This window comes from Cydia splendana, chromosome 7 (genome assembly GCF_910591565.1).
Source record: "Cydia splendana chromosome 7, ilCydSple1.2, whole genome shotgun sequence".
Lineage (NCBI taxonomy): Eukaryota > Metazoa > Arthropoda > Insecta > Lepidoptera > Tortricidae > Cydia > Cydia splendana.
Genome location: NC_085966.1, coordinates 1,514,588 through 1,529,361, shown reverse-complemented (window position 1 = coordinate 1,529,361; position 14,774 = coordinate 1,514,588). Strand labels below are relative to the sequence as shown.

General features: G+C 40.1%; 3 protein-coding genes and 1 long non-coding RNA gene across 5 annotated transcripts in view; 2 read left to right on the top strand and 2 right to left on the bottom strand.

The window, feature by feature from the left end:
• LOC134791999 (dynactin subunit 4) overlaps positions 1 to 14,774 on the bottom strand; it is a 252,550-nt gene that overhangs the window by 9,291 nt on the left and 228,485 nt on the right. The window lies entirely within an intron of this gene.
• The window catches only part of LOC134792043 (uncharacterized), a 314,893-nt gene that overhangs the window by 198,204 nt on the left and 101,915 nt on the right, over positions 1 to 14,774 (top strand). The gene's annotated exons all lie outside the window — the stretch shown is intronic.
• Positions 1,236 to 8,645, top strand: LOC134792446 (uncharacterized). Its single transcript, XM_063763734.1, has 6 exons — positions 1,236 to 1,622; positions 2,106 to 2,297; positions 2,863 to 3,020; positions 3,352 to 3,499; positions 3,588 to 3,717; positions 8,560 to 8,645. The coding sequence occupies exons 1-6, from the start codon at positions 1,377 to 1,379 to the stop codon at positions 8,643 to 8,645; spliced, it is 960 nt and encodes a 319-aa protein (XP_063619804.1). The 5' UTR covers positions 1,236 to 1,376.
• LOC134792032 (V-type proton ATPase 116 kDa subunit a 1-like) overlaps positions 10,236 to 14,774 on the bottom strand; it is a 50,866-nt gene continuing 46,327 nt past the window's right edge. For both annotated transcript variants that reach the window (XM_063763155.1, XM_063763154.1), the window contains 4 exons: positions 14,412 to 14,525; positions 13,460 to 13,586; positions 12,734 to 12,866; positions 10,236 to 12,094 (listed from right to left, as the gene is read on the bottom strand). In XM_063763155.1, coding sequence (XP_063619225.1) covers positions 11,995 to 12,094; positions 12,734 to 12,866; positions 13,460 to 13,586; positions 14,412 to 14,525 — 474 coding nt within the window. In that variant the 3' untranslated portion in view covers positions 10,236 to 11,994. The remainder of the gene's footprint in view (positions 12,095 to 12,733; positions 12,867 to 13,459; positions 13,587 to 14,411; positions 14,526 to 14,774) is intronic.

Below are 14,774 nucleotides of genomic sequence, written 5' to 3'. Positions count from 1 at the left end.
CGAGTATGTGTAAATACTGACATTTATTCAGAAAGCGTATTTATATGCTTACATTATTAGAGACGTGCACAAAACATAACTCCTCACAGTTAATTGGTTTTTTTAATACAGTTGGTCAAGCAGATCTTGTCAGTAAAAAAGGCGGCAAATTTGAAAAATGTAGGCGCGAAGGCATATCGTCTCACAGAAAATTTGAATTTCGCGCCTTTTTCTACTGACAACATTTGCTTGACCATCTAAGCCTACTATTCATTAGAAACTGTAAAGAAGAAGTAATTTAATACAAAATACCTACCTAACCACACGACACATTGTTTTTTCTTAGACGCGCATCATTGGGCACCGCGTAACGGGCTCAGCTGCGGTGTCGCGCGCTGATAATGAATTCCAATTTCACACCCAATGCGTCTCTTCGCCATTTACTGCGTGGGACGATAGACGATAGGACTCCGTTAGAGTTGGGATACACTACACCAACCCCACCTTTTATTCATGAAACTTGCATACCTCTGTTAATTTTTATATATTTCTAACAAACACAAATGCAAAAATGAAAAATAGGGACAAAATGATTATCAACGGCTTTGACTTGAAAGACGTTAACGAATAACGCGACAAGTAAATAATCTGGATGCTGAATAGCTCGAGCAGAATTTTTACCCCTTGTGCTAATATTGAAACCCGATCGAACAAGAGAATTAGTCTAAGTAGAATCTTGAGCGTTGTGAGGGTTTCAAGACACGTGAAGTGAACAAAGTTTGCTGACGAATGAATCAATGTTTTACCACATGCACCAACTTGAGAAATATACCTACTATAAAGCAGTAAACATTACAAAGGGTGACTCACGTTAGACCGGGCCTTGACCGGGCCGGAGCTTACGGCGCATCGTTTTCTATGGAAACATCACGTAATCGCTTGTCATGTCACAGAAAAGTAAGCGCCGGAAGCTCCGGCCCGGTCTAACGTGAGTCATCCTTAATCCAAATTATGAAATTAATGCTATTAAATAATTATCATTCAAAATCATCACTTATAAATCCATCCTATCAACTAACGTGACGTAAGGAAATAACTCAAAATTTTCATCAAATTAGGTACCTACTTTGCATTCTAGATTCAATTTTTCACACTGATTTCAAAGAAAACAGAAAGACTTTTTGAACGCTGTGGTGAACTGATTTATATAAAGCACGCAGACTATAAAAACGAAAATGTTTTGTGTACTCATATCGTGTGACATCCTTATTTCCAACATCATAAATTGGGTCAATTGATGGAAAATGCGAAGCTACTGTTGCGTCTAAATCTATTACCGCAGTTTATAAAACCCTCCCGCCAACGGGTACTCCTTTCAGTCCAAACCCAACCGCAAAATGAGTCAAACAAAACCGAAAACGTGTGAAAAGAAAGTAAAAACCGCGGAACTGAAAGTGTTAAAAATACTAAGCAGAATAAATGCGTTAAAATTAAACGATTCGAATATCGAGTGCTTGGAAGTGGACCTGAAGAAAGAGCTTAACTTTTTAGCGGGAGTTTTGAAATTAAGGGTTCTATTTCCGGTAGCCATTTTGTTTTTTGTGTTTGCTATGTGGTGGGTTTATACGGGACTATCGTCAAAGGTATGAAGACTTAGTGATTTAGGTATTTTATTTAGGTAGTATATTTAATATATTTGTTGCTGACTAATTGTTTCTAGGTACCTAATTAAAATAAACCGTATGACTCCTGGTTATTACAGTACTTACATGAATAGTGTGAATAGAAAAGTGATGCGTGTCTCATTGTACAGTCGCCATCAGATAAATAATCAGATATTTTTTAAAACAATGGCCACTCCAACATACACATACATCTTTAAATTTCTCTTCACATACAGAATTATATGTTTCAATTAGTTCATTACGATTTGTTCCTGCTGCTCCTTTCTAGTCAAGTGCGGTACTTAAAAAAGGGTACTGGTTTTCAAGGCTCGGTTACGCGCATGTGGCACCCCTGATATTATACACGTCCATGGACTGCAGAACCCGCTTTCTATCAAGCGAGCTTTTTATGCCTTTTTGTCGCCGTTGTAGTATTAAAATAATAAAAATACTTTTTTCCAGACCTGCCTCATCTCCTTACCATCATCATCTAAAGCGCTCTTCCGCCCCCCTGAAGACTGCTCCATGTGCGTCGGCGTCGATGACGTCACGCGCGTCGCCAACATCTCTGCGCAGGAGTTCGAGGAGCTGTATGCGTATAACACGGTGCCAGTCATAGTTACTGATGCTACTAAGGAGTGGAAGGCTATTAAAGTAAGAAACATAGATTCTACCACGCTAACTTTGCAGAAACTTGGCAGTAAGAATGCATACATATCCTTATAATTTCCAAAATATTAAGAAATTTGTGGCAAAATACTTGATACATATTTCAAAACTTCTCTCTCTACACTCTCTTGGTAGGTATATTTTAGATATGACTGATGATTTTTATTAATCGCTGTTATTTTAGCCTAATAGTTGACTGGTAGGTATGCCTCTAGTCATTCACTATTATAATTTCATTATGTGTGTGCAATAAAGTTTTGACAAGTACCTAAATATATTCTTTCACTAAATATCGCGACTCTCCAGAAATCAAGAGATTTCTTAAGTAAGCCCACACTAGACTGCATCGGCACTTACTATCAGACCTGCTAGCATGAGTTGCGTTCTCGCGCGCGACTTCATACATCTAGCGCGACTTCAAGTATGAACTCGCACGCGAGAACGCAACTTATGCTAGGCCGTCTGGTTTGATTGTGGTCAAATATGTTTACCTTACCTTCCCATTAAAAAAAGCTTTGAACAACTGCTTACAATTTTTGGTACCCCGCAGGAATTCAACTTCAACTTCTTCCGTGACTTCTATCGACAAGGCTCGCTGGGGCGGCAGACTGGCGATTGCTCGTTCTTTGCCTACAACTCGGGGCTGCGGTCGCTCAGCGAGGTGTTCGCTATGGATGAGCAACGAGCGAACTTATCTGGAGATCCTTGGTAATGCATCTTCTCGTCTGAATTATATTGTGCATTTTTTTTGCTTTTATTACTTTGGCTCTACTAGCCCTCTGACGTCCCCACGTAGCCCTACAGCCCACACGTTAAAGACCCGTTGTATTCTTTAAAAAAATATAGGGTCCCACTTCTGTGTTAAAGGTCAAGCTAGTTAGCGTTTAAACAAACAAAAAACATTAAAATTATACCTTAGAATTAAAAAAAAAAGTATAGGTAATTTCATACATTTTATTTGAATTGGGGAATAATTTCCCCAATCCACCAGACTAAAGTGCACTAGGTGTCCAGTTCATAAATTACATCGTGTATCCAGGTACGTCGGTTGGAGTACGTGCCTAGACGGCGAGACGCGAGCGCTACGCGAATACTACTCGCGGCCCTACTTTCTCCCTCGAGCCGCCGAGAGCGACGCAACTGACTGGCTGTTCATGGGCGGCCCTGGACAGGGCGCGCATATGCACGTGAGATGATGCTTCTTAACCCAATTTCCCAATGCACTCATAATAAGACGGTCAAATGCTAACGATAAAAAATATCTGATGTTGTCAGGTGGATTCAGTGCGGCACGTATCATGGCAGGCGCAGGTACGCGGGCACAAGCAATGGCAGCTGGCTCCACCGCCCGAGTGCCTCTATCAATGCCGCTGGGTCACCTTTACCGTTAATCCTGGGGAGATACGTAAGTATAGGTACTTAACATTTAAAAACAATGTATCATATGCGATGCGAAGCGAATGCAAAGACGCCTACTTCCATACGACAGTGGGCGTCTTAAAGTGATCATCTTAAGAAGAAGAAGAAATACATTTATTTAACATCTGGGTAATAACACACAAAACAAGTTACACAAACTAATTAGATGCTAAACAGAATCCCCACTTAGCATAATGCCACGGCAAGCCATGACGCTGATTCTCAGTGGGTACCTGACTTAAAACTAATAATTTACACCTAAACTAAAACTCAACGAGTGACAACACGCACTTCAACACAGATTACAAAATACAGTCATATTTACAATAAAAGAGGGAAACTACAACAAAGAATAAACTTAAATTAGACGGTAGTTTATCATTTTTAGCAAACTTAACGTTGCGGACCGTTGTTGGCTTGCATACTGAGATTACTGGGTAAAGTGATTAAGCAAGCAGGCAAGCAGCAAGGAGAAAATTAAGTAATTTGTTCGTTCAACAAGTATGCTCGATATTGAGATTTAAAAGTGTAAAGCGATTTCAGTGCACGGATCGGCGGCGGAATTAAGTTACAGCACTTCGCGGCAGCACACCTAAAACTACTACAAAACGCTGCTGTCTGGTGAGGAGGACAGACAAGCTGAAGAAACCTTGCAGACCTAACCTCGTTGGACCTGGAGTTACGTTCTTCTCAATCTTCACTTACAGAGCCTTTGTTTTTAAATATACCTACATATACATATTTACATGTATCATATATGATACATAGGGCAGAGAACCTGTTAAAAAACCTTTGGATCGCCGTTGGTATTTTTTAATATTTTAATTAAAACCACTGAATAAACAATAGTACCTACTACCGTACTAAAACCTCTAGCTCCTCACAGATCAAAATCCCAATATGTAAAGGAAATTTCTACCAAAATTACAAACAAACTCGTCTATACATATAATAAAGCTGAAGAGGGTCGAAAGTCTGTACATGGAAGATATTTGAAAAAAAGTTGGCTGGGGATACTTAGAATTGATAACAGAACACGTTCCAACAGTTTTTAGAATTTTTGTCTGTTTATTTGTTTATCTGTTTGTCTGTTTATTTGAACGCGCATCACGTGAAAACGGCTGAACGGATTTTGATGAAAACTTTACTAATCTGTCGAGAAAATCCCCGGCCAGGTTATAGGCTATAAAAATTCAACCCCTAAAAGGGGGGGTAGCCACAACACTCGATTGACTTAAGTTTGCCCCTGAATCGTATGGCGCTACTTAGGAAGGAGGGGCAAACTTTTTTCAAATATGTGCTTACACTATAGAGTACCCTGGTAAACTAACAGATGGCGCTGAATTTAATACGATGTGACATAAGTAAGCCACTGAGGAAGGATTTTTCCAAATTAACTCTAAGTTTAGAAGACCCCCTCTTCTAAAATTTCAATCAATCGTACGGATATCAACAAATTTAATTGAATAATTGTGTTGATTTAATAATATAACAAAATTAAACGACAGTAAATTAATTGCCCCTCATTGCACAGTGCCATCTTTTGGGGAGCTGAGTAAACATTAAGTAACCAAGAAAACTAAAAATGGGTTTACATAGTTACGTAGTGGTAAAATAAACACACATATCAACACGCGTATAATTGCATAAAATTATTTATTTTCTCCGTCATGAATTATACCTAATCGTAATTATATCGTATCCATATCAAATCCATATTCATACGTATCGCCTCCTTAAGCACTTAATAATGGCCACGAAAGTGGGTACTTTGAAAAAAACACATTGACCTTTGTCATTTGCAGTGCCGGATTAACCCTTTTAAGCAAAATAAGCATTGCTTAGGGCACCATGTCTAGGGGGCACCAAAAATTATCGAAAAAAATTCGCGCTCGCTTCGCTCGCGTTTTCAATTACATTCTAAGATGCTTATGATAAAGGTGAACATTCGGGTGGCGTCTGCAGCAGCATTAGGTACTCTGTTGCAACGTTACTGCTGCAGCACTGTCAATTTTCGTGATAAAATTATGTGACTGTTTTCCATACTAAAAGTAAAAATGTACAACTGTCTATCAAAATGCGTTTTTTATATCGAAAAGTTTTCGCGCTCGCTTCGCTCGCATTTTCAATAACTTTCTAATATATGACAAAGGTGACATTCAATTTTCGTGATATAATGATGTGACTGATTTCCATACTAAAAGTAAAAATGTACAACTGTCTATCGAATTGCGTTTTTTTATATCGAAAATTTGTCGCGCTCGCTTCGCTCGCGTTTTTAATAACTTTCTAAGATATGATAAAGATGACATTTGGGTGATGACTGCAGCAGCATTAGGTACTCTGTTGCAACGTTACTGCTGCGGCATTGTCAATTTTGGTGATAAAATGATGTGACTGATTTCCGTACTAAAAGTAAAAATGTACAACTGTCTATCAAATTGCGTTTTTTTGTATCGAAAAATTTTCGCGCTCGCTTCGCTCGCGTTTTCAATCACTTTCTAAGATATGATAAAGGTGACATTCGGGTGGGGACTGCAGCAGCATTACTCTGTTGCAACGTTACTGCTGCAGCACTGTCAATTTTCACGATAAAATGATGTGACTGATTTCCATACTAAAAGTAAAAATGTACAACTGTCTATCAAATTGCGTTTTTATATCGAAAAATTTTCGCACTCGCTACGCTCGCGTTTTCAATTACATTCTAAGATGTTTATGATATAGGTGACATTTGGGTAGCGACTGCAGCAGCATTAGGTACTCTGTTGCAACGTTACTGCTGCGGCACTGTCAATTATCGTGATAAAATGATGTGACTGATTTCCGTACTAAAAGTAAAAATGTACAACTGTCATCAAATTGCGTTTTTCTTATATCGAAAAATTTTCGCGCTCGCTTCGCTCGCGTTTTCAATACCTTTTTAGGGTTCCGTACCCAAAAGGTAAAACGGGACCCTATTACTAAGACTTCGCTGCCCGTCCGTCCGTCCGTCCGTCCGTCCGTCTGTCTGTCACCAGGCTGTATCTCACGAACCGTGATAGCTAGACAGCTGAAATTTTCACAGATGATGTATTTCTGTTGCCGCTATAACAACAAATACTAAAAACAGAATAAAATAAAGATTTAAATGGGGCTCCCATACAACAAACGTGATTTTTGACCAAAGTTAAGCAACGTCGGGCGTGGCCAGTACTTGGATGGGTGACCGTTTTTTTTTGCATTTTTTTCCGTTTGTTTTTTCATTATGGTACGGAACCCTTCGTGCGCGAGTCCGACTCGCACTTGCCCGGTTTTTTATTGAGATATAATAAAGGTGACATTCGGGTGACGACTGCGGCAGCATTAGGTACTCTGTTGCAACATTACTGCTGCGGCACTGTCAATTTTCGTGATAAAATGATGTGACTGATTTCCGTACTAAAAGTAAAAATGTACAACTGTCTATCAAATTGTGTTTTTTTATATCGAAAAATTTTCGGGCTCGCTTCGCTCGCGTTTTCAATTTCTTTCTGAGATATGATAAAGGTGACATTCGGGTGGGGACTGCAGCAGCATATTATTACTCTGTTGCAACTTTACTGCTGCAGCACTGTCAATTTTCGTGATAAAATGATGTGACTGATTTCCATACTAAAAGTAAAAATGTACAACTGTCTATTAAATTGCGTTTTTATACCGAAAAATTTTCGCGCTCGCTTCGCTCGCGTTTTCAATAACATTCTAAGATATTTATGATAAAGGTGACATTCGGGTGGCGACTGCACCAGCATTATATAGGTACTCTGTTGCAACGTTACTGCTGCGGCACTGTCAATTTTCGTGATGAAATGATGTGACTGATTTCCATTCTCAGCTGAAATGCAGCAATGAACGTCACTCAATTTACCAAAAAAATTCAATGTAATCTTGATGACCCTAGGGAGAGGGGGCACCATGGTCTAGAAATACTTAGGGCATCAAAATATTATTATCTTAATCCGGCACTGGTCGCTTGCGGAGTCAAACGATTTGGGACTTGCATTTTATACGCATTTACCATGCCTTCCCAAAAAAAATCGAATCATTCGCGAAAGTTTCGCAACGCATTGAGGTTACAAGGGGCACGTGGTCTTCCTCAGGAGTCTGAAGAAGACCACGGTAAGTGGCGCTCTAGCCAGGCAGGCCGCTTCGCTTTCGCTCTCGCGCGTATACCTTACTGTATCGTCCGATATACACCTACTACTCTGTCGTTTAAATCCTTAGAGAATATAACCAACGGAGACACCATGTCTATAATTTTCGGTACAAAATAGTCTGGCGTTTTTTGCGGGGGAGGGGCACATCAAATGTTTACCTACGTAACGTAAACATAGCCATGTCAGATAAACGTCGGTTGACCATTGGCCGCCTATTTTCGACAGAGGGGAACGCCCGTTAATGACCACTCCGTTTGGTTATATTCTCTAAGTTTAAATCACGTGTAAAATTTGAATAAGGGCGAATAAAACTATTGATTTTGGAGTGTAGTTTTATTTAGTGGTACCTAATTGTATAATATTTTATCTGGACTTCAGTCCTCTATCATATCCATATGTCAACTTTACTTCAAGTTCCGCCTCCAGGGGAGAGGGAGAGAAATTAGGATTAGAAATTAGCCGCTTACTGACACAGACCGAATTACACGCGGGCGGAGCCGCGGGCACAGCTAGTTATAAATATTTTGTCATAACATAACATTTAAGCATAGGTAGCCAAAACAAAGCCCAATGCTGATTTGTTAAAGTACAAATTTAAATCTGTCCTTGAACAAATCTGCTGTAGTTATAAAACATATGTATTGTTGCAGTGGTGGTGGACACGAACCGCTGGTACCACCGCACCACCGTATTGCCAGGTGACATCAGCATCACTATCGGAGCCGAATACGACTGAATTTCCCGAACAGTGGCTAGGGTTTACCGAAGCCCGTTTTACACGACTGCCAATAAAGCTTCCGGAAAAAAATGATCTTTCTGATTTACAACCATGTAGAGTGATTTGCTACCAAATGGGGTTTGCAACTGTTTAAAGGTTTCCATTCTATTCCAAAATTAACTGATTTGCAAGACTGAAGTGATCCCAAAAACAAGAAGTTGTCACTAATCGTATTAGAACTTTGGTAATCGTTATAACCTATGCTGGCGCCATCTGTAATACTTCGTCCAGCTAATCCCATTATTCCCATTGCATTGCGCTCGATCAAGGTCAGGATGACCTTGGACAGTCGAAAACTTGGTTGGTCGCCGTTTAGCACGGACTTCAGGCTATAACCCCTCGAGCTAGAGTACCACGAATTTTTCATACAAAATGTATGTAGTCAAAAAACCCTGGAGAGGTCTTTGAAATTCCTTGAGGGGTTAATATTTCCGTATTTTACTAGACATTGTGTAAGTTTTGTTCTGTAGTTTGTCTAATAAAGTTATCTTTGTGTATTTTTTCACTGTATTTCTTAACATACTTCTTTGGGCGAAGTCGCATAGATGCGAGGCCCTCTTTTTTTTAACGCCACTGACGCCACGGGGGTAAAATTTAGTTTTGGGAATAAATAATGCCAACCTAAAAGTGGGGTGTTTTTCAGTCGATTTTTATCAAAAAACGATCGACGTCAAATCGACGCCGTCTTTGGCGTCGTTGTCACGATTTTGCGTTGACGTCAATTGCAGTCTGTGGCGTTCAAAAGGTTAATGTGTATTCCTAAGGTAGTAAAAAGGGTTGGGTCCCGCGATCTTTCTTCAGTGCGAGGGAGAAGGCCGCTTTGTCCACACCTAGCCTAGCCACTGTTCTTAACCTTTTGAACGCCAAACGGCGCATCCATTTGCCGTGCCACTGACGCCACGGGGGTAAAATTTAGTTTTGTGAATAAATAATGCCAACCTAAGTGGGGTGTTTTTCAGTAGATTTTCAATATTTTCACCAAAAAACAATCGACGTCAAATGCCGTCTTTGGTGTCGTTGTCGCGATTTTGCGTTGACGTCAATTGCCGTCTGTGGCGTTCAAAAGGTTAACCCAACCAAAAATTACCCACATTAAAAAGGAAGTTCTGTTAGGGGTCATCCATTAATTACGTCACACGAATTTCAAGGTTTCTTGATCCCTCCCTCCCCCCTTGTCACACTTGGTCACGTTTGGCAAACCCCTCCCCCCCTGGTGTGACGTCACATTTTTTCAACGAAGTCGGCAAATCGAATTAAGTATTGTTAATTTTTTGTCAAAATATTAGTAAATTTATAACCCAAAACTGATTATGAAAAAAATTAAACTAATAAAAACGATTATCGTTCCAAAAACTTGTTTTTGAACTGTACAGTAAATAAAATGATTAATATAAAATTTTGGTTACTGATGAAGTTAAAGTGACGTCACAAAGTTTGTGACTCCCCTCTCCCCCTTGTCACAACATGTCACATTTTCTTGATCCCCCCCCCCCTAAACGTGTGATGTAATTAACGGATGACCCCTTATAAGGTATAAATGAAACTATATTCTTGCATACTACATAAAACATTTATTAACTGTGATCATCAACATGTGAACTATTGCCCTACTGGAATGACTCGAACTACCTTAGAGAGAGCACACCAATACATCAGATTAAGTACAAGGGATCAAGAATACAAAATTATTAATTCACACATTTATTTCCTAAATTGCAAATTAAAAAAACATGTACACAATACAAAAATGTTATTTGGAACATAGGCAAAGGAATGTACTAAGATGCTTGAAGTAATGTCAAATATTGTAGCCTTTTTAACAGCTGAAGTAAGTTTCACTACAGGTGTGCTTGTTGCGGAAAGTTTAAAAAAGTTCCCGGAAATTTCAGGAAAATTTCACAGGCAACTTTCATTTTTATAATGGAAATTTTCGATTGCTCAACAAAAGTTATTGATTTTGTTCCACGAAAATTTCGCAATTTCGGAAACTTTTCACGACCACGAAAGCCGTCAAATTTGCAGCCACAACATATCGCACAACTTTAAGCTTTTTAAAATTCCTTGACTACGTTTTGTACCCTTGAGAACGGACTGGTATAAAAAAATAAAAAATTTAGTTACAGCATTTATGATTTCAACGATTATACTTATCTTACGCGTTACAAGAGAAGCGAAAATAACACCAATAAATACATTACACTAGGTTCAATATTAAGTGGCTTTAAGTCCGTGTATTCACTATCGACCTAAGTCCTACAATCACATCAACTAGGCTAAGCAACATTTCAAGAGATCTAATGAACAATTTACTTTTAACTATGCTTCAAGATTTTTAAAATGTAACGACATTTATGATATCTAGTAGACAGATTTAGACAATAAGTTTAATAGATTTTACGGTATAATAAGAAATGTTAAAGAAACTGTAAAATTAATTAATCTTTTAGCAGGATCCGTAATCCAAAATAATCATATGCCAATAGTATAAAAAAGTAAGTACTATATACTGGATACCTTAAGGCTATATTTAACCTCTTAACCCTCCGTATGCCGTTGTCAAAAATTTGCTACTGAATTAATAAACTTTAAATTGTATATTACAGTCCAAATTGTTAGTACGGACCAAGACACAGTCATGAAAGGTTAATTTTATGCAGTTAGGAATTTGGAACAAATTAGATCTTTGTTTAATTCCATGAAAGTTTAAAATTCGATTTTAATTTGTCTTTTTTAATACAATACAATAAAAAATGGATAAGCGATATTGGGCAATTCTTTATCCACTCCGTCTAATGAGTCCTTTTATCTACGTATATTTTATCATATAGATATTTGATTTAAAAATGGACTACTAAGTACTGCAGCAGTCATACAAATTATCATTGCTACAAACAACATTCATAATACTTATTTCAAAATTTAAGCCTTATAAGGCAAAGGTAGGTAGTTCCCACCTGATTTTGAACTTTATTCCAAAGTGATAGGGTTAAATTTTTCATAATTCCTGACCCTCTTATGCCTGATAAAGGGTTAAGAGACCACAATGACGGGCGGTTCAAACATTGGAGAGTATTAGGGCTGATTTAGACGGCGCGCGAACTCGTATGCGATTTTAGTTACATTGAGGACTATTGGTTACATCCAATTCAGCCGACCAATCAAATACCGTAATGTAATGAAACTCGCATGCGAGTTCTCGCACCATGTAAATAGGCCTTTATTATACTAAGATATTTTTAAAGAGAAACATAGTGCGACAATTAGCCATATAGTAATCTCAGTTGCTCGCCTGACGGTTGTGTTGTGTTTACTCCTCGCCCTGGCCGGCGGAGTCGAGGATCACCTCGAACGAGAACGGCTGGAACAAGTAGCCCTCGCCGGCGTAGAACTTGCTTTGGAACTCCACCCTGAAATTAAAATATACAATTAGCAAGGTTAGGACCCGTCGCGATAGACCTGTCTATAAATGTGAGTTAATATGTGTTCAAAACGCGAAAGTTTTAAATATGTATTAATTATAATTAGCAAGGAGATATTGACAATAATGATAGTACATATAACGATAGACGCAGCGTATGCAGGAAGGCGAACAGCCCCTCCATGAGGACTAGGATGGTCGTCCAGCTTAAAACGCTCTTTACCGTTTAAGACGCTCTTTCCCGCTAAAGACGCGCGTTCCCGTTTAAGACGCTCGTTCTCGTTTAAAGCTCTGGTTCCCTCGGAAAGCGGTGCCGTCATATAGCGGCCGTAATACAGCGGTGAATGACGTCACTAGAACGTTGCCTATGTAAACCAAATGGCCGTGGAACTTTCCACATGTCGTCACCGTAAAGACGACCCGTCTTTTTGCGTCTGCTACATGACGGCCGCTATATGACGGCACCGCTTTCATAGGAATCTAAAGCTTAAGACACTATTTCCCGCTTAGGACACTCATTCCCGCTTACGACGCTCGTTCCCGCTTAAGACGCTCTTTCCCGTTTAAGACACGTTTCGGATGGGATTCCAAAAAATCCACTCTAGGTAAGGTTAAGGTCGGTACACACCAGTGCAGACGCAGCGTGTGCAGGAAGGCGGACAGCCCCTCCATGAGCACCAGGATGGACACGGAGATGGCCGCCCAGCCCGCGAACACCATGTACAGGAAAATGCCGCCCGAGAACCCGCTAGACTGCAGACCTGGGGATCAAAATAGGGATAAGTAATAAGGGCTCTTTTAGACATATAAATAATATAAATATATAAATAAATAACCGCAGTACTTTTTGTAACGAGAATGAATGAAATAGCAAGACACGTTCGTACGTTTCCGTGAAAATACGATGGAAAATGATTATGCATTAGAACTGTACGGTTTGTACGTCTGTGTTTCTCTTTTCGTCAAACTTGGTAGGGGCAAAGTCATGCCTCTAGATAAGGCCAAATAAATTGAGATACAGATGAATTTGAGATTGTGAAGCGTCTCCGTCCTAGCTTGAGTAATAAAGGCCGAGCCACACCGCTTGCGTGCACGCGCACGTCACGCAAGCGGTGTGTCATCTCTTATGAGAATTCGTACTTTACAACGCAGCGGGACACGCTCGTGCACGTCTACGTACACGCATCCGGTGTGGCCTGGCTTTAATGCTTCTTATGTCAGGCTGTTCTCCTCTACAAGTCGCATTCTCAACAGATTCTCAAGGTGTGAACGGGTTCGAAAGTTATAGTATTTTTTGTCGATTCATTTTTTAGATTTTTTTTATAAAGAGTGTAGTAATTAGTATAATAGTTACCTTTCCGAAGCAGCATGTTCCAGGCCACTTCAGCCAGCTGCGCGTGTGCGAGGGAGAGAGCCCAGAGACGGAGGTACGAGGCCGTGTGCGAGATGCTGCCCAGCACGTACTCGATCGTGTGGATGGCCTGAATATATAACAAGGTTTAAATACATATCGACTCTATATTCTAGTTAATAGGCCAATCTAAGGACCACTCCACACTATGACACTAGCGTCTTTTGAGCGTCGGCGTCGAGTCAGCGCTATGAAAAATGGCGACGCTGCGCAGTTGTGCCAACGTTGCGTCGAGCAGTAGCCATGGAGTTGACTAGACGCTTATGCTGGAGAGACATTTAAACCCTTGACGGTTATGCATCAGAGGGAGCAAGTGATATTGCTATCTCATCCCTCCGCATAGCTGCGTCCCTTAGATTGATTTACACGGGCCAATACGTGTACTTAACATAGGTAGAAGTTATCATAGTCTCGAGTTTTAACTCGAGCCCTTACTAGAAAAGATTGATGTTTTTAAAACTTTTTGCAAAAATTTTAAAACAAGCTCCATCTCTACATTTATTGCACTTGAAGCATAAGGGCCCTTCTGTGTGGAAAGCCACATATGCCGAACTTTATATCGGCCTCAGGCCTCGAGATCTTTCGAGTCACGCTTTTGAAGAATTCGAGCGAGGAGGCGTTTGACTAGCCCTTGAAACACCAAACTTTGTAACACTGATTCTCTTCGTAAGACCAGGGTTCGTAGCCAACGTGCAATCGTTAACGCTCCGTAGCCAACGAAACGCAACTGTCACAGTCGCACTAGTGTGGAAGAGTGATAGAGAGAGATGACTACGATACGTCACCGAGCGTTAACGACGGGCACGTTGGCTGCGCGTCCAGTTCCTAAAACCAAGAAACCACTTTAAAAAACGTCCATATACTAGAAGAAACGACATAAAGAAGTGCAGCTTACCTGGTGTATGAAGACCTCGGTGATGTCCTCGTCGTGGTGCTGCGCGGCGGGGAGCGGCGCGCCGCCCGCGCTGCCGTTCTCGGCGCCGGCCTCGATGCTCACGTGCCCGGCGCGCTGCAATATACCACTATTTAGAAATGTTATCTGGGAAACCGAGCTTTACTCGGAAAACATTATAAAAACTCATAAATGCGCGTTTTCCCAGAGATAAGACCTAGCTAGATCGATTTATCGCCCCCGAAAACCCCTATTTAGTAAATTTCTTAGATATCGTTCGAGCCGTTTCCGAGATCTCCGAAATATATAAATATATATACAAGATTTACTCGTTTAAAGGTAAGTTTGTTACTAAACGACTATGGA